General features: G+C 44.0%; 1 protein-coding gene across 4 annotated transcripts in view; it reads right to left on the bottom strand.

Annotated features, from left to right (window-relative positions):
* LOC101165497 (stimulated by retinoic acid gene 6 protein-like) overlaps positions 1-20,760 on the bottom strand; it is an 86,999-nt gene extending 66,239 nt beyond the window's left edge. Inside the window, exon 1 of one of the 4 annotated variants that reach the window (XM_020709277.2) lies at positions 20,610-20,760. In XM_020709277.2, coding sequence (XP_020564936.1) covers positions 20,610-20,728 — 119 coding nt within the window. In that variant the 5' untranslated portion in view covers positions 20,729-20,760. Of the gene's footprint in view, positions 1-538; positions 852-20,609 lie in introns of those variants that run through there. The other 3 variants (XM_023963039.1, XM_011484056.3, XM_020709278.2) reach the window with 3 other exon arrangements.

Here is a 20,760-nt window from a genome sequence, read left to right as displayed (position 1 = left end):
TGTGATCTTCACTGGTGTCCATGGATCACATGAAATCTTTCCACCTTTATCCACCTTTGTCATGGTAGGGAGAACACGTCAATGCAAGGGGGGGGGTCATCTAAGATAGCACAAGGGTTAAAAAAAATAGAAAAATGTAAAGGAATTATTAAAAATTAAATGTCCCCCAAAATGTCAGGAACAGGACCTGGTCTGAGGTGGACTCACACAGTGCGTAAAAATGCGATAAAAATCAACCTATTTCACATTTTCACAAATCAGAAGAAGGTTCCACAGATCAGAAACTGTGTTTAATGCGTTTTTTGCTATATAAATTATAGTTCAATCCAGGTTTGAGCAATTTAGGTCCAGTAGTTTTACAGGACCCGGTTTTAGGTGATCTTAGTGCGAAAAATGCAGCGGAATGTTCCTTTTAGTGCCCTCGCGAATCGGAAGCTGTGAATCGGAAGCCAACTTCAGCGTCGTACTGGAAACTACATTTACGACCATCATGCCAACATCAGCTATGCTTTTTCTGCGCAACAGCAGGTCTACTTACGTGTTTGCATCCATCGTGCAGCTGTGGTATGATGATGTAAGAATCCAACTTAGCTTTCTTCTTCTAAGTCAGAAAAAAACGGGATCTGCTTCTTCTACCAGCCCAGAGCTTCAGCGCAGCGACACCAGTCCTCAAGAAAACAACGACAACTCTCCGCTCATGGGACAAAAGTTTTCTTCCATTCTTTCTATGTCTTCCAGCAGCTCATACCGAACCTCTGCGGTTCCGGGAAGTGACTGTTCTCCATGTGCCGTTCCTGCGGGTTGTTCCCGCTTCACCCTACAGGGGGCAGCAGAGAGACATGCCGTGCGCCTGCACCACACGGGATGGGAGCCCTTCATGTTTGCACACTAAAACGTCTGATCTGTTCTCAATACTGTACTACTAAAATAGAAATGCAAAAGAAAAAACAATCCCCCCAACAAAACCATGTGAACCTTATTCACATATTTGTACTGTCAGTTATTAAAATGGTGTTATACACGTATTAATATATTCATACTACTGATAACCTGGCCTACTAGTATTTTGAAAACTATTCAGTAAAAGTACACAAGACTGTGTGAGGTGATAGTGGATGACTTGTAGAACGAGGATATACTATCCAAGGCCTGGAATTATGCACCAGTCATCTTATTCAAATTCAAAGTTGGCTACTTATATATGGAGTCTCAAACTGTTCATAATTAAATAAATATGACCCTCTGCAAATACACAATCATTCAATAAATCTATCATAGATATATAAAAAGATCATGAAATTGTGAAAAATCTGCACACAGATTTTAAATTATTAATTTTATTATTAAATGTGTTTGATTTTGCTTAAAAAACCTGTCCATTATTTTAAGACAGCATTTTAAATGATTAATTTTAATAATGTTGTATATTATTATAATTCTAAGTCTTTTTTCAGAACTTCGGATTTCAAAATACATATTTTTCAAAGTATCTTTGTTTTTATTTTACGTTGCTGTTTTTCAGAATGGCTTATTTATTTCATGAAGAGCTTTTCCAGCAGAATGAGTCTGTCTGTCAATCAGTGAAAGTGGGTGGGATCTAAACGCACATTGGCTGATCCATGGAAATCGACTCGTATTCATAGTTTTTTTTAAGCGCATACATGTATGTTTATTTATTCTATATTTTTTCCAAAACTTTGACAATTGAGGTATCATACATAAAATAACTAACAGTAATGACATAATCAACATTACCTCGAATAGCAATCACACTTGCCGAACATAACATATAAACATAAAAAAATAAAAACATAGAAAAAATGAATGAACATAACACACACACAAAATTAAAAATAAATAAATAAAATAAAAGAACAGAGATCCATCAAAATAGTTTAATACTGGTTAGGGGTCCTCATTAAGTTTGTATTTCTGAGCAAAACTAAGCAATTTCAAGCCATTCTTCTTTTTCATATAATGAAGGGATTGAAAATAAAAACAGGGGGGTATTCCAGGAAGCATGATTAAACTACCCTGACTGTAACCCTGAACTCTGGCTGAAATCCGCCTGAACTTGCTTACTCTGGGTATGTCGGTTCTAAAAGACTGGATATGAGTTAGCGTAATTACGCTCCACTTGGTAACCCTGGGTCAATGCACGATATTAGCTGCGTTTACATGGGCAAAAGTAATCGGAAAGACTGCCTGATCGGAAGGAAAATGCGTCATGTAAACACGCTAAATCCGAGGCCATAGTTCTTGACCGGAGAAAGGTAGATTGCCATCTCTCGGTGGGTGGAGTGTCCTTGCCCCAGGTGGAGGAGTTTAAATATCTGGGGGTCTTGTTCACTAGTGAGGGAAGACCGGAGCGTGAGATTGACAGGCGGATCGGAGCGGCGTCAGTAGTTAAGCAGTCGATGTATCGGTCCGTTGTGGTGAAGAGAGAGCTGAGCCGAAAAGCAAAGCTCTCAATTTCTCAAAGTTCCAGGCAAAGTGCTCAGGGCGTGTTCCCATCAGCTCGCCCCCACCTTCACAAATATCTTCAACTTCTCCCTGGCCCAGGCAGCAATACCATCCTGCCTGAAATCAGCAACCATAATCCCTGTGCCAAAAACATCTCCTACCACCAGCCTCAATGACTATCGCCCAGTGGCCCTCACACCAGTCATAATGAAGTGCTTTGAAAGGCTGATGCTCCAGCACATCAGAGACCACCTTCCCACTGACTTGGACACCCACCAGTTCGCATACCGCAAGAACAGATCCACAGAGGACGCCGTAGCCGTGGCTCTCCACTCCGCACTGAACCACCTGGAGCAGCAGCAGAGCTACGTCCGGATGCTCTTTGTGGATTACAGTTCTGCTTTTAACACAATAATCCCGGACAGACTCTGCAATAAACTGCTCACTCTCGGCCTCCCACCCCTCACATGCAATTGGATTAACAACTTCCTCACAAACAGAACACAAACTGTGAGACTTGGCCCCCACCACTCCTCCACCCGCACACTGAACATTGGGGCCCCACAGGGCTGTGTGCTAAGCCCCCTGCTGTACTGCCTATACACTTACGACTGCAGTCCAGCCCACAACAACAACTGCATCATAAAGTTTGCCGACGACACCACGGTGGTCGGACTCATTCCCAGGGGGAAGGAGTCTGCCTACAGAGAGGAGGTCCTGAAGTTGACAACCTGGTCCTCAGAAAACAACCTCACCCTGAACACCAGCAAAACCAGGGAGATCATAGTCGACTTCAGGAAACATGGCGCGGGCCCAGCCCCCCTCCTTATTAATGGGGAGCATGTGGAGAGGGTCCACACCTTCAAGTTCCTCGGCATCATCATCTCTGCAGACCTTTCCTGGACAGCCAACACCACCGCCATCATCAAGAAGGCTCAGCAGCGTCTGCACTTCCTGAGGGTCCTCAGGAAGAACAAAATTAAAACCAACCTGCTGCTGACCTTTTACCAGTCATCCATCCAGAGCCTGCTCACATACTGCATAACTGTTTGGTTCGGCAGCTGCACGGCCGCGGATAAAAAGAGACTGCAGAGAGTTGTAGAGACAGCTGAGAAAATCATTGGGTGCCCTCTCCCCACCCTGACGGACATCTACTCTGCGCGCTGTCTCACTAGGGCTCAGAACATCATTAAGGACAGCTCACACCCCGGCTCAGACCTGTTCAACCTGATGCCCTCCGGGAGGCGCTACAGAGGCATCAGAAGCAAAACGAACAGACTAAAAAACAGCTTATTTCCAAAGGCAATAACAATCCTCAATTCCCGAATGCACAGATAAGAAACAAAAAAAACAAAAAAAATATATTCCTGTTAACTCTGTCCACAAACTGTCCACAGTGTCATCTATCTACCTCATTGCCACCTCTGCACTTTGACATGTCTACGCACAGTTTTTTCATACGCAATTTTTGAACAATTATCTCGGCACTCTCCAATACACTTTACAGCTTATATTGCACACTTGTATATACTGTTTGTTTGCTTGTTTGATTTTATTATATTACAATGTTATCTTTACTACTTTTCCCTTCCTTACTGTTCTTGCACTGATGGTGATGCTTAAATCTCATTGTACTATGCACAATGACAATAAAGCCATTCTATTCTATTCTATTCTTACCGGTCGATCTTTGTTCCAAGACTCACCTATGGTCATGAGCTATGGGTCTTGACCGAAAGAACGAGGTCCCGAATACAAACGGCTGTAATGAGCTTCCTCCATAGGGTGGCGGGGTGCTCCCTTAGAGATAGGGTGAGAAGCTCGGTCACCTTCGGAGAGCTCGGAGTAGAACCGCTTCTCTTTCACGTCGAAAGGAGCCAGTTGAGGTGGCTCGGGCATCTAGTCCGGATGCCTCCTGGACGCCTCACTGGAGAGGTATTCCGGGCATGTCCCACTGGGCGGAGGCCCCGGGGAAGACCCAGGACACGTTGGAGAGACTACAACTCTCGGCTGGTCTGGGAATGCCTTGGGGTCCCCCAGAGGAGCTGGAGGAAGTGGCTGGGGCGAGGGAAGTCTGGGCATCTCTGCTTAGACTGCTGGCCCCGCGACCCGGTCCGGATAAGCAGAGGAAGATGGATGGATGGAAACACGCCGTTCGGAATAGCCTGCCCCGATCAGACTCGTGCGGATAAAAATTTCTTTCCGATCGAGATAGGTGGGTTATACCGATTGTTTATCCGAATCGTGGAGCATGTAAACGGTTCATTCCGATCGTGTGTCACTACTGCTCTGGTTTGCGTCATGCATAGACGGTCTTTTACTGAGAGAAAGCTTTGGAGCGCATACGGGACCGACCAGCTGCTCTGCGGACGCCCTGTTAAAAAGCTCTGCACTCGCTCCGCTGGCTCTTCGCCTTTCTTACACCCCTCACGAGGGAGCTCCGGGCTCGGGTGCCAGTGGACCGAGTGAGCAGAGCAGCCGGATTAATAACTTTCTGTTTGAGGGGTGGGAGGATGCTTTGTTACGTGTGTTTTGTTGTTTTGTTATGTGTGGGAGACTTCGGACTGGGAGCCGTCCCGCCGCTCTGGGTTAGCGGCTGCAGGACTCAGGAGAGCCGCGTCCGAGCAGAGCTCGGGCCGTCAGCTCACACAACGGCTTTGGGGCGATGTGTGAACTTTTCAGAGCAGAAATAAATGTCGCTCAGTCCTTAGAAACTGTTCAAACAATCACGTGGATTTGTGTTTCCAGTTGTGTCCCAACAAAATAAAGACTGATGTTATTCCCAGACATCTACGTGCAGCCAAGCTGCAGATTGCAGCTTTTCCCGCATGGTCCTGGATTTGTGTCCATCAAAGGCTAATGTTGTTAGCCCGTGTTAGTCTGTCCTAACCCTTCTTCCAGCTCCGTTCTTCCACAAAAAAAGCACTGATCACACGGATTAAATAAAATGATGAGCGAACAGGCCCTTCATAATATTCATAACATTAATAAAAGCATTTTTGGAAGATCGTCTTGTTTATTACCGAGCTGCTGCATAAATGAATGTGGCAGCTGTTTGTTTACAACGGGACCTATTTCCTCTTCCGGGATTTTTTAACACTACTGCGCATGCCCAAATGATTTATTCCGACCGAAAGTGTCACAACAGCCGCGTTTACATGGGCAAAAGTAATCGGAATGAACGCCTGATTGGAAAGAAAATGCGTCATGTAAACGCGCCGTTCGGAATACTCTTCCCCGATCAGACTCGTTCGGATCAGAATTTCTTTCCGATCGAGATAGGTGGGTTATACCGATCGTTTATCCGATCGTGGTGCATGTAAACGGTCATTCCGATCGTGTGTCACTACTGCCCTGGTTTACATCATGCATGGACGGTGTTTCGCTGAGAGAAAGCTTTGGAGCGCATACGGGACCGACCAGCTGCTCTGCGGAGGCCCAGTGAAAAGCGCTGCTCCGCTCTCGCCCCGCTCTCACCCCGCTGGCTCTCCCCTCTCTTTCACCGCTCACAAGGGAGATGGGGGGGGGGGGGGGGGTTGCGTGCCCACTGACGTCTGGAACCAGCACCCGAGCTCTGCGTTCGGGCTCCGGTGCCAGTGGACCGAGTGAACCTCTCTTAGCAGAACAGCTGGATTTATTAATGTGTTTGAGGAGAGGGTGCTTTGTTACATGTGCGTTTTGTTGTTTTGTTATGTGTAAGAATTCGGACTGCGAGCCGACCGGCCGGTCTGGGTTAGCGGCTGCCGGACTCACGAGAACCAAGCAGAGCTCGAGCCGCCAGTTTACACACGGTTGGTCCAGGGACCAACCGTGTGTTTATGTTGGGATGTATATATTGAGGAGGGAGGGGTGTGTGTACTAAGGGCGGTGCAGTTAAAATTGGCGGGTAGGGCACTAAGGGGACATCTCCTGATTACTCACAGTGACGTCCCCTCACCCTCCCCACCAAGGGGCCCTAAATGTCTAAGGTGCGGTTAAAATTGGCGGGTAGGGTGCTAGGAGGACATCTGCTGCTTGCTGGCAGTGATGTCCAAGCACCCCCCCTACCAAGGGCCCTACATGTCTAAGGTGCAAATAAAACCGAAAGAGGGGGGGGCCACTCCATACGGCAACCATAGGAGGGGGGGCCACTGCCTAGTAACCCCCCCCCAGGCCCATCGCAGGCTAAGCCCCCCACCCCCTCACCCTAATATGAGGTTATATGAGGAAGGGGGTAAGTTGGGGACAGCTGGTAGACTGTCCCCCGGTGGTCAAACAGCCGTCCCCCCCCCCCCAACAAGGGGGCCAGGCCCACCCAGCCCAGGGGCCCCACCCCCGGAGGCGCCGACACCCCAGGCCCAGCACCACCCACCCCACACAGAGAGAACGTTGTGAACGTTTCTTCTAATCGAAAAAAGGTTTTCTGATCCCATGTGCACGGGTGAATTGTAACCCGACCATTGATCCGATCAAGATATTCTGCCCATGTAACCGCGGCTAATGTGAACGTTTCTTCTAATCGAAAAAAGGTTTTCTGTGCCCATGTGCACGGGTGAATTTTAACCCGACCATTGATCCGATCAAGATATTTTGCCCATGTAACCGCGGCTATTCTCAATAGATCGCCGATTTCCGGAGTCACCATGTAAACGCGTGGTGAAAAAAAAGAGAGCGCTACACTTCAGTGAGATGGAGTCTGAGCTTTTAATGACGGCGTATAAAGATTATACGTCCATCAAAAAAGTAATACAGCTGCATCAGCAAAAGAAAGAGTTTCTGCTTTTTGTAGAAGAACAGACAAAGTAAACGCACAAGTTTCTAATCTATTTCCATTTTCCTTGTGACGCATATATATATGACTTATCCAATTTTGCCAGCTTAAATGAATTACTTCTATTGGTAACAAGTAATTGAGTTAAATTTATTCAACCTAATTTCTTACGTCTATAAAACTCAATAATTGTTTATTCAACTAAAATTTACATATTTTTCTAACTAAATGTCATATTACTCCAATTCAATTAAAATTTTTGCCATCTTAATTTCCTATAATTCTTGATCTCTCATACGTCTAAGTTTGAGCCGGCAGATATACTCATTTTTAAAACAATGAAAAGGACCAAATAATATGTACAAAGTTCATAAATTCATTCAGGAACTTTCCATCACTGTCACTATCAGAATCAGTGATAGAGGTGCTATCTATACACAAACTCTCCCTCCCTCTCACTCATGGTGCTGAGTCTTAAACATAACAGGACAAAATAACTCGGCAAAACACAGTCAAACAGCAAAACAACTTAACACATTTGGCCAAAAACCCACACTTAAACCAAAAACCGTCCAGACAGGCAAAGGGAATGGTATCCCACAATCCCTTGCGGTGCCGATCTAACAGCAGCACCAAAGTTATACCTACTTAGTTGAATTAATTTGAATAAAAGTAAAATAACTGTCTGAAAACTACGTGTTATTTTTAAACTGACTTAACTAAAAAATGATTTATCCTAACTGAAGCAAAAATAAAAAGTTAGATCAAAGTAAAAAAGTTTATCTTTCCAACATCCATACATGGTCTTATCACCCTCTCATGGTGGAAAAAGTATTATCTGAGCTTCTTCATCCACTAAATCATCTTCAAATGGACACGCCATGCTGCTTCACCTCTCTGAAAACAAACTAACCTTCAACAAAACCTGCTCCAGACCAGTTTATGTTCAGAGCATGATTTGGCATGGCAACTTGACCTACCCTGAAACATACCTCTGAAAACTGAGGTTATCAAACTTACCGTGGGAGCTAGCATAACATCCTTTCTGGAATACCCCCCAGAGCTCTTTATGAAATGTAATCAAAAGTGGTTGGATATTCAATATTTATTTTTGGGAATATAAAACTTTCCTTGCAATTTCAGGACATTAAGAACAATAATTTCTGGTCTATGAGATTATAGCACCCCGAAAAAATTTTTTTTGCGTCTAAACGAACAGGCATTGCAATTTTGGAAGAACACCAAAAGCAGAACTCTTCACAGAAAGTTTTTATAACTCCACAGTTAAAGAATAAAAGATCCACAGTCTCAACGTCCTTTAAACAAAAAAAAACCCAAAACGAAGTCTCAAAAATTCCTTGGATGGGTAAACATCACTAATTATTTTTAAAATGAATGTCTTTTACTTTTGGTAAAATACAAAATTTTAAGTAATTCAACCTTAATTTAAATACTTCTTCTTTAGAGAAGTGTTTAGAAATGCTTTTTTTCTGATGAGATGTTTGGAAGAGTTCTTTCACAAACAGTCTGCGTATGAAGCTGTTTGAGAGTTCTGTCATTGTAACCGGCTGCCCATCCAATAAAAGTGAAGGAAGTTCTAATTGAACTTTGTTTAACAGTAGATTTTGTTATAATTGGATCAACGATCGTGGAAGAGCTTTGATCACAGCATCATATTGTTTCCGATCAAATAATTGAAATTTAGAACTAAAATGTTCAAACGTCAAAATGTTTCCAGAATGATCCAGTAGATGCAGAACAGACCATATCCCTTTGGTCAGCCAGTTATTGTAAAACAAGGATTTGTTCCTCCGTAACACATAACGGCAGTTCCAGAGAGTCGTGGTGTGCGGACTAAAGTTATGCTTATAAATTAGTTTCCAGTGCAATAAAACTTGTTGATGAAAGGCAGAAAGCTTGATTGGCAGTTTTTTTTGGGGGTTAGGGTTGATGTTGATGTAGCCCACCGGTCGTCTGTAGGACATGTGTTTCCCCACTGCTCGAGCTTCTTCCATCTTCGGCCAGGCTGCTACTCGAGCTTCTCTGTCAGCTTTGGAGATATCCTCCTTGAAGACGATTCCCAGATTCTTACAGGTTTAACAATTCTTGGTTTTTCTCCAGATGGCATCTCTGTGGTGTCCCATAACAAATTGTATGATGACCTGTCGGTGTTGGCCCTCCTCCTTTCTCCCCAACCGATTAACTGAATCCACCACCATGTCCATCTTCTCTTTCCAATCAGGAGCGATCTGGGTCAGGATTCCTATGATGACATCTCAGATGTTCTCAACGTTTCTTTCTTTTAATCCTTGAATTTTTAGGTTCCATCGCCGTTCTTATCTTTCCATTTCAGCTACTTTTTCTTTTAGCTCATTTAACAAGTTGTGGAACTTCTTTTTCCATCTCTATAATCTTCCGCTTGCATTCTTTGATTTCAGCTGCATTCTTTTCCACGAGTCGGGAGGTTTGCCACCATGACAGAGTTTTCTTTTAGCTGATGTACAAAGTCTTCAATTCTGCAGGTTAATTTTTCAATGGTGGTGATTAGAGTTTCGTTCAGAGATACAGCAGACTCTTGAACAGTTTTCATGTTGGAAGGGGGAGCTGAAGCTTTAGTAGGGGTACTCGGAGCAGGTTTCCTTTTCATATTACTACCTGCCTCCATCGGTGTGTAGTCGTGGTCAGTGGTGCTCGTCTGTGGCGCTGTTGCTAGCTTAGCGTCGGCTTTTTCATTTTTAACCCTTGTGCTATCTTAGATGACCCCACCCTTACATTGACGTGTTCTCCCCACCATGACAAAGGTGGATAAAGGTGGAAAGATTTCATGTAATCCATGGACACCAGTGAAGATCACAAATCATTGAAGAAAAAAGGTTCAGAGCACTGTTTAGAGGTATGTTAAAGTGCCTAGGATAGCACAACGGTTAAAACACCGTCTCAGCCACACTGGAAGGTTTGCTTGAATTAAAAAAAATAAAAATTGGAAAAACTTATGATAAGTATCTCAGTCCCAAAGTAATTATTTTAATAACAATCCGGGGCGAGTTCTGGTGAGCTTAGTTAAAGCGTGTCGCTCTAACCGCCATGCCAGCGGAAGTCCACTCGTATTCCTAGATACCTGCTCTGTGGTGTGCCAGTTAGAAAGATGACATATTTATGCAACATCTGCACAACTTTGCTGACATTAGAAAATCAAATAGAGACAAACTATCTGTCTGCTGCTGAAGATGCAAACATCGACGACTCTATTTTTGTAGTTTGAGGATTCATGTGAACCACAGAGGAGCTTTCAGATGTCCACGTTTTGAAGTTCCAGTTGAAACACTCCAGACTCTTGTTCTCTGTGCATGATTACCAGATAGTGTCCCAGTTTTCCAGCCCAAAAGTCATCTGAAAACCGTCAGACCCAACAAGAAAACCTTCTATGACCGCGGATCAATGAAAATGCAAAATGTTTTTTTGCATTGGAAAATGCACAGGTTTTATCCGAAAATCCTCCCTCTATTCTCTCAGAGCTCTTATCTGCTGTGTGGCTAACACAGCTCTGCTGTCTGTGCTCACAGATCCAGTCTGTCGTCACATAGAAGTTTCCCTGACACGCCATCACTGTGGCGGCTCCCGGGAGGTGAGCTGCCGGCCAGACAGAGACCCAAAAGCAGTGCCAGCCTGCTCGGGACTCCTGAACCTTATATTTTTCTATTTTCATCGAGACAATTATTATTAATCAGGTCCTCTGGGTTTTTTTCCCCTCTTAGGTTAAAGCGGGACAGGAAGCTTTCAAACTCAGTCAGATAGACGGAAAAACCGCCGTCATCAAGAGAGCTGAAGCTGAGATGATCTCATAGACAGGATTACCATGTAGAACGCTTCAAAATTAAAACCTAATCTCTCAACATTCTGTGTGTCTACCATGCATTGTAATTGAGATAAACACAGACACCACTCTCCATGTAGCCATCAGGCTAAAATCAGTAGCTGGTAGCTCCTCCCACATGCGGCCTGGTGCGTTCACGGAGCTCCAGTACATACATTAGCTGCACTCCAACAGCCTCCCAGCCTAGACCACAACTATATTTTCACGAGAAAAAAATAAACGTAGAACCGGCCCTAAAACCACCCAAAGCCATTTTTACCCGCAAATTTAGAACCAAAACTGCCAGATCTGGTCACACTGTGTGTGGCATATTGACTAGTTATTGTTCATAACACTACCTGGCCCCACCCCCCTTGTCACTGCTGTAATCTATCGACCTCCCAAACCAAACGCCACTTTCCTCTCTGATCTGACTGATTTTCTGACCCAACTCTCTTCCATGTCACCATCCATCCTCCTTATTGGTGACTTCAATTTTCATATTGATGACTCACAATCTAAACCTGCTTCAGATTTCTTGGATTTACTGCAGTGTATTAACATCATTCAACATGTCGATTTCCCCACTCACATTCATGGTCACATTTTGGATCTCATCTGCACAACTGGCATCTCGGTTTACAATCTTTCCAGTCAAAATCTTCATATATCCGATCACCTAGCCATAAGCCTGGACATTGAATTTTCTCTCCCTGCACCTATAATCAAGCGTAAAATAACCTTTCGTAACCTCAAATCTGTCTCTCCTGATGTACTGTCAGCCTCCCTTGCTGCTAAATTGTCCGTCTCTCCTCCTCCCCAGTCTAACAATCCTACCGAACATGTAAACTTCTACAATAGCCCCCTCTCCTCCTGTCTTGATCAGTTGGCTCCCACTAAAACGAAAAATGTTTCCTTCACCCACACAGCACCCTGGTACACTACTGAACTCCGCACCATGAAATCCCGCAAACGACAGCTTGAGAGACTACATCACAAAACAGGACTAACTGTACATCTCCAGATGTACATGGATTTCACTCACCAGTACAAGAATGCCCTCAATACTGCCCGGTCATCCTATTTTTCCAACATCATTCATACCAACTCCAATAATCCAAAAACTTTGTTTTCCACCATAAACAAAATCCTGAAGCCTAATGATAACTCCTCTTCATCTTTCACCGTGGCAAAGTGCAACTCCTTCCTGTCCCACTTCCAATCCAAAATCGACACAATCTACAGCTCCCTCACTCCTAATCCAGACCCCCCTCCAGAAACTTTAGCCCCTTCCTCCAGTCTGGAGCTCTCTGAATTCTCTCCAGTCTCCTCTGTGGAAATCGGCAAGCAGCTGATAGCTATCAAAGCCTCCACCTGCACTCTGGACCCCATTCCCTCCACCCTTGTAAAAGGTTGCTGTCATATCATCTCTCCACTCATCACAACAATAATTAACTCTTCACTGTCCTCTGGTACTGTGCCCCAGTCTCTCAAACTGGCAGCTATAACACCCATCCTGAAAAAACCTGGTCTTGACCCTGACAATATTGCAAATTTCCGTCCCATCTCCAACCTGCCATTTCTGTCCAAAATACTAGAACGAGTGGTTGCCTCCCAGCTCAAATCACACCTAAACTCAAATAATCTGTTTGAACCCTTTCAATCTGGTTTTCGGAAACAACACAGCACTGAAACAGCTCTGCTCAAAGTCTCAAATGACATCCTCCTCTCCTCCGACTCTGGACAGCTCTCCATCCTAATTCTCCTGGACCTCACTGCAGCATTTGACACCATCAGCCACTCCATCCTGCTCTCCCGTCTCAAGAACGGTCTCAACAACACTGGCTCTGCTCTATCCTGGCTTCAGTCCTACCTCACAAACCATCAACAGTTTATCAAGGGAAACAATTGCTCATCCTCCACAGCTCCTCTGTTGCAAGGTGTTCCCCAAGGCTCAGTGCTTGGCCCACTCCTCTTCATCCTTTACCTCATTCCCCTTGGTGACATCATCCGACAACATGGCTTAAATTTTCACTGTTATGCTGATAACATACAACTATACATCTCCACCAAATCCATCAGCTCCACCACTTATTTCACACTCACCCGCTGTCTAACAGACATCAAAACATGGCTTGAGCACAATTTCCTCAAACTCAACTGTGATAAGACCGACATAATCATAATTGGCCCCAAAACCATCACAAAATCCACACAAAATTTTCAGTTAAATTTCAATAACACCACGCTTTCTTCGTCACCAGTCATCCGCAACCTTGGGTTTCTCTTTGACACAAATCTATCACTTGAACAACATGTTAATCAAATCACTCGGTCCGCCTGTTTCCACCTGAAAAATATTGCCCGCCTCCGTTCATCCCTCTCCTTTGCTGCTGCTGAAACCCTCATTCATGCTTTTATTACCTCCCGATTAGATTATTGCAATAGCATACTCCTTGGTACACCCTCCAGAATAATAAATAAGATGCAATACATTCAGAACTCTGCTGCCCGTCTGCTCACACACACCCGCTCCCGTGAACACATCACCCCCGTCCTTTAAGACCTTCACTGGCTCCCCATCGATCAGCGTATCAAATTCAAAGTTCTCCTCATCACTTTCAAAGCCCTTCATAACCTGGCCCCAACATACTTCACCGATCTCCTCCAGCGTCACACCCCTTCCCGTTCTCTGCGCTCGTCCGATGCTAACCTTCTGTCTCTCCCCTGTCGGACCAAGCGTCGAAATTGGGGAGACAGAGCCTTCTCCATTGCTGCTCCAACCCTATGGAACACTCTGCCCCAACATCTCAGAGACTGCTCTGACCTCACAGTTTTTAAAAAATCACTTAAAACTCATCTATTTAAAATAGCTTTTAATCTTTAAATCTGTCTTCTATGTTTTTATTAATTATTTTATTATATTAGCTCTGTTCTTATTAACTGTTTTTGCTCATGTGTTGTGAAGCGTCTTTGTGTGCCATTTAAAGCGCTATACAAATAAAATGTATTATTATTATTATTCATTAAAGTCTGATTTTTATTGTAAGGCCGTGAATGTTACACTGTTAAGGATAAGCACGCGCTGCATCTGGTTGTAAAAGCGTTGTAATAACGGCGGAATAAAGAGCCAACCTAAACCAAGAACGTCTCATCATTGAAGATACTACAACTGGCGACGAGGACTAAAACCTATTGGTTTCCGGAGGGAGAGACACTCGGTGACGGTGCTAGTGAGCACAATGTCCCTATTTGGAAGAATTGATGAATTCAAGCCAGACGGTGAGCCATGGTCGGCGGATGTGGAACGGATCGAACAATTTTTCGAAGCTAACGATGTAGCCGACAAAAAACGAGTGGCAACGCTGCTATGGGCGCATCCACTTACGGACTTCTAAGGAATCTGGTGAAGCCTAGTAAACCTAAGGACAAGACGTTTGATGAGATTGTTACAATATTAAAGGAACATTTTGAGCCTAAGCCGATATTGGTGGCAGAGAGATTTCGTTTTAACCGATGTAATCAGAAGCACGACCAGCTGGTGGCAGTGTATGCGGCGGAGTTGAAAAGGAGTGCAGCCCATTGTGAGTTTGGTGCCAACCTGGACTCCTCACTGCGTGATCGTTTTGTGAGTGGAATAAACAATGAGGCTTGCCAGCGAAGATTACTCTCACAAACCGACCTTACTTTCACCAAAGCTTTTGAGATTGCCTTAAATATGGAAACAGCGGATAGAGAAGCCCGTCAGCTGCGGGTGGTTGGACATGAGAGTGTAGGAACAGCCAATGTCCACAAGGTGGAGCCGCGACACAAGACAAGAAACTGCTACAGCTGCAACAGAAAAAAACCACACAGCAAATGAGTGCTATTTTAAGGATGCCAAATGCCATAACTGCGGGAAAATGGGGCACATCAAGACGGCATTTTGCTCAAAAGCTTAAACTGGGAGCAGAGAAAAACAAAATGCCAAGGGAAAAAACACTTCACCACACAAAACATGTGGAAGTGGAAGATGCTGCTGAACTAGGACTGTTTAGCATTCTGACCGTAACAAATGATGACATCGACTTATATAAGGAGACATTTATTGTGGCTAACACAGAGTTAGAGATGGAAATAGATACTGGAGATGCCAGGAGTGTCATACCACAAGTTAAGTACAAGGAGAAATCTTCACATTTTTCACTGCAGACTGCAACAGTCAGACTCAAGGCTTACAATGGAGGTCACATCCCCGTTTTAGGTCAAATTACAGTACCAGTGAGCTATGGACAGGAGACCAAAGAGTTATCCTTGTTAGTGGTAAAAGGGGGTGGATCAACTTTGTGTGGCAGAGATTGGAGTTCAGTCTAAACTGGCAGCAGATTAAATCGCTAACTTCACCCACATGTAAGTCACTCACTGAGGTGCTGGAAAAGTACTCAGAGGTTTTTGCAGATGAGCTAGGCATGCTTAAAGACATAAAAGCAGCAATAGTGGTGAAACCTGATGTGCCACCCAAATTTTGTAAAAAGCAGGCCACTTCCATTTGCTATGAAAGAGCGAGTTGAAAGGGAACTTAAAAGACTGGAAGATGCTAAAATAATCTCTCCAGTGAAGCATAGTGAATGGGCAGCATCCATAGTGCCCGTACAAAAAAAAGATGGATCACTCCGGTTATGCGGAGATTACAAAGTGTCAGTCAACCAAGCAATAGAGACCGAGTCATATCCTTTACCACGTTTAGAGGAGCTGTTGGCGACCCTTAGTGGTGGTAAAATCTTTTCCAAGATAGATTTGGCTGCAGCCTATCAGCAGGTTGTACTTGACACTCATAGAGGACTATATGTATACAATCGACTTTCTTTTGGAATCAGCTCAGCACCCGCCATTTTCCAGGGTATTATGGACAATCTGATGAAGGATTTACCAGTTGTCGTTTACCTGGATGATCTGCTGGTCACAGGAAATACAGAGGAGGCTCATCTGTCAAACCTGCAAAAAGTTCTACAACTCTTACAGGATATGGACTGCGGGTGAAAAGCTCAAAGTGTGCGTTCGGCAGGAAAACGATTGAGTATTTGGGACATGAACTGGATGAGCATGGGGTCAGACCCTCAAAAGAGAAGGTGAGAGCCATTCACGAAGCTCCAGCCCCTACCAATGTCAGCGAGTTACAGGCGTTCCTGGGATTATACAATTACTATGGGAGGTTTGTACCGCAACAAAGCACAGTGTTAGCACCTTTGTACAAACTGCTGCAAGCAAACGTGACATGGAAATGGACGGAAGAGCAAGACACTGCTTTCCTTAAATGCAAGGAACTACTAGCAAGTGACCGAGTTCTAGCTCATTATGACCTTTACCTCCCACTCACTCTGGCCTGTGATGCTTCAGCATATGGTATCGGAGCAGTAATCCAGCATACAATGCAAAATGGCGAAGAACGCCCTGTGGCCCACGCTTCTCGGACGTTAAGCCCAGCTGAGAAGAAATATTCTCAGATAGAAAAAGAAGCATTGGGACTGGTTTATGGTGTGAAGAAATTTCACCAGTATTTGTGGGGCAGACACTTTACACTGGTGACTGATCATCGCCCCCTGGTGACGCTGTTCGGTGAACATAAAGGTCTACCAACTTTGGCAGCTGCACTCATCCAACGGTGGGCAATCATTCTCTCTGCTTACGACTACCACATTGTTTATCGCAAGTCAAAAGAGCATAGCAATGCAGATGGTCTTTCCCGGGTTCCCTTACCGGAAACTAGTGATCATGGAACAGCAGGAACCTCAGCGCTAATTCACTCACTGTTGGAAGAGCATCTTCAAGAGGCACCACTTAGTGCACAACAGGTTGCACAAGCCACACGTACAGACAGTGAATTGTCACGAGTCTACAAGTACGTGATGGAAGGTTAGCATGGGAAACAGGACGAAAACCTAAAGCCATTCAGTATGAGGAAAAATGAACTTTCCACAGAACAAGGTTGTGTGCTTTGGTGTACAAGGGTTGTCATACCTACCAAGCTGATGGGGAGAGTCCTAAAAGAAATCCATGTAGGACATCAAGGCATCGTCAAGACAAAAGCCTTAGCCCGTAAATATGTATGGTCTTGATTTGGATGTAGAGCGTCTTTGCAGAGAATGTGAGATATGCCGGCTGGACAAACCAACACCCCCCCCCCCCCCCGCTAAGTTCCCCTACATCCATGGGAGTTTCCTGGAGAACCATGGAAAAGACTGCACATAGACTTTGCTGGACCTTTCATGAGTGCCATGTTCATGATAGTGGTCGATGCACACACAAAGTGGTTGGAAGTATTTCGCATGTCACAAATCACCACCCAGGCTACCATCACAAGACTAAGGAGATTGTTTTCTTCTTTTGGACTGCCAGAGCAAATTGTGACTGACAATGCAACTACATTCACATCAGCAGAGTTCAAAACTTTTGTGAAAATGAATGGGATTCATCACACTACAAGTGCACCAGGACACCCAGCATCAAATGGTCTGGCGGAGCGATATGTCCAGACATTTAAAGCTGTAATGAAGAGACTGGCTCATACTCATCTGTGCATTGATGAAAAGATTTCCTTGTTTTTGTTGCAGTACAGATCCAATCCTCACTGCACCACGGGACAGTCCCCTGCTGATCTGTTTCTGCGCAGAGACATTCGTACCAGGCTTGATTTTCTGCAGCCGTGCACCAAGGAGCGGGTGAGGAAGAGGCAATATCACCATAAAGACTGCCATAATTACAGTGCAGCAGATCGTTCATTTGTAGTGGAAGATGCAGTGTATCTGCGTAGCACTGTGAGTGGGGGTCACAATTGGATTCCCTGTATGGTGGTGCGACAGACTGGTCCAGTTTCCAACGAAGTCCGAGAGCGGGATTCTGGCACAGTTCACAGACGACATGGAGATCAGCTACGTGAGCGAGCTGTACCTGCGGGAGACAGAGTGGTCTCGACAAAAGAAGCAAGTCTGGAAGTGGAGACGAGCTGTAGAAGTTCCCCACAAAAGGGAGATTTTCCTAACCAGTCACCTGAGCCAGTGGTTTTGAGACGCTCAAAACGTGAAATTAAACGTCCCCTTAGATTTCAAACTTGATATTTAAATAGTTCTTTTTGAGATTAATGACGTTAGGACAGACTGTAAGAAACCTGTTTGGTCTATTTTGAAGAAATTGATGTTGTTAAATTGTCCCAGTTAAAAGGGGAGGTAATGTGGCATATTGACTAGTTATTGTTCATATCACAAAATTCTGATTTCATTGTAAGGCCATGAATGTTACACTGTTAAGGATAAGCACGCGCTGCATTCTGGTTGTAAAAGAGTTGTAATAATGGTGGAATAAAGAGCCAACCTAAACCAACAATGTCTCATCATTGAAGATACTACACTGTGGATGTGCTGAGGTGCATACTCACCCTAGTGTTGAGGGGTGTGCATTGCTCCGTCACATTTGCCGAAGCGACTTTGATCGATGTAGTTTGGGTGCTGCTGCTTATGTCTGAGTAAAGGAGTAGCCAATCACAAAACTGCCTCCACCTTGTTTGGTTTGATTGACAGACAGACTCATTCTGCTGAAAAAGCTCATCATGAAATAAATAAGTCATTCTGAAAAACAGCAATGTGAAATAAAAACAAAGATACTATGGAAAATAGTGATTTTGAAATCCAAGGTTCTGAAAAAAGCCATAAAATTATAATAATTTCAACGCGAAAAATTTTTATATTTTTTTTAGTTATGTAATTATCATTTGCTTACACGCTATAATCACCATAACATGATTGTGTGAGTTCTACCTTCCAATAAGAAAGCAATGACCTGAAAAGTTCTGATTAGAGAAGAATATGATGTTCCTGTTGTTCCTGATTAAATGACCCACATTCATGCCTCCAACCTTCAGTTTTCAATAAAAAGAAGGTCCATGCACTAGGAAGGCAGAACTCCTCTGAGCCAGTTCTCGTGCTGTCACAGACTGATTCTCCTTCTGCAAAAGTCTAACAAAAGTTATCATCTCCTGTGTGGTTCTTCTCTTTATTAAGGAAATGTCACAACCATGGCAATTTTAAAATGCTGTTTCAAAACAATGAACAGGTTGTTAAAGCAAAATTAAACATATTTAATAATATAATGATGGTGTGTAGATAAATAATTGGCTTGCTGCTTGGAGTTGGATTATGCATTCAACCCCAGCTCCAAGATCAAAAGTACGTTCAAGGTGGCCGCCAAATAAATCCACAAATTAGCCGCGTCACTGAATGAGCTGCAGGGCTGTAAGCACAGGATTAAAGTAGCGGCTTATAGTCCGGAATTTACGGTATTTATATGAGTGGACTTTTTCAATTATTTCATTATCAGCAGAGTTTGTGCATGATGGAGTGCCCATGGTGGAAACAAACGGTCATTTCTTTGGTTTTTGACACATTTAAGACCAAGCAACTACGAAGAGAATGTGTTCATGCTGCAACACATCTGTATTCATGATGTCCATGAGGATGATATTGTCTGAATATTTTATCTATATAATTCCTGGGGTTGAGCTTCTGCAGTCATTTGTGAGAAGAGTGATGAGAAGTGGGGAAATCACAGAGCCTTGTGGAGCACCTGTGACAATTGTCTTGACGGAGCTGAGGTCGCCGTTTACTCTGACCTACTGAGGTCTCGCTGTCAGGAAGGACATGACCCAGAGGATCAGATGAGGGTTAACGTCCATCGGAAGCAGTTTACGTTCCATTAGGTGTGGTTGCAGAGTGCTAAAGGCACTTAAGAAGTCCACATAAAACCACTCTAACGTGAAACCTGGGCTTTTTTCCAAATCCCCCCCCCCCCCCCCCCCCCTCTGCTGCCAGTATGCACATTAAAGGGGTCGGCGTGCATGCAAGTGTCGGCCTGCAGCTGGGCTACAACAAGATTCTCAAAGATCTTCATGACCAGAGATGTTAAAGCTACCGACCCGTAATAGTTACTGAACTTGGGATTATTCCTTTTAGCAACAGGACAAATGATGGATGATCCCCAGATGGTAGGGATAAAATGTTCAACCAGGTATAGGTTGAACAATTCAAAGAACAATTAGCGGCTGCAGGCTTTCAGGAGGCCTCCACAGCTCTGGTCTGGTTCGAGTGCTTTGTAAGGTTTCATCGCCTTTAAGATGCGCCTCAACATCTCCAGGCTGAAGCTGCAGGTTTTCGGTGGTCTGAGTCATGGAGGAGAGCTAATAGAGAGCTCATTCCTCTTGTGAGTGCAACTATCCAAATCAAAGTAAAAGACATGAAAACTGAAATAGATACAAAAACTTTTTTTACATCCATTTGCATATTGAATTTTGTATTTTTTAATGAGAGCAACCTTTCAAATATCCAAAATTCTACCTGCAATGATGATATTTCAAAATAAAATGCAATTGATGATTAATAATCAAGAAAAGGAAAAAGGGTCATGCTTTACATTTTATGTGGTTTTTGCTATCCTATATCTTATTGTAACCATCATCTTATTGTACCAGTTAAAATCAAAGCTATAGAAGTTTGTTTTCTGCATTTGACTCCTTACCTGAGGGGCGGTAACCTCACTGATTGGAAAAACACAGCTCTAAAAATCTGCTCTTCTGTCGCCTTCACTCTTTTTCCAAAAGCAATGACATTGTAGAAGTGAAGAAGGCTTGACTGCATTTGGTGTCTGAACTCCTATGTTGAGCGTTGTC

This window comes from Oryzias latipes, chromosome 15 (genome assembly GCF_002234675.1).
Source record: "Oryzias latipes chromosome 15, ASM223467v1".
Lineage (NCBI taxonomy): Eukaryota > Metazoa > Chordata > Actinopteri > Beloniformes > Adrianichthyidae > Oryzias > Oryzias latipes.
Note: the sequence above shows the minus strand (reverse complement) of the source record. Positions and strands in the feature narration are given on the sequence as shown.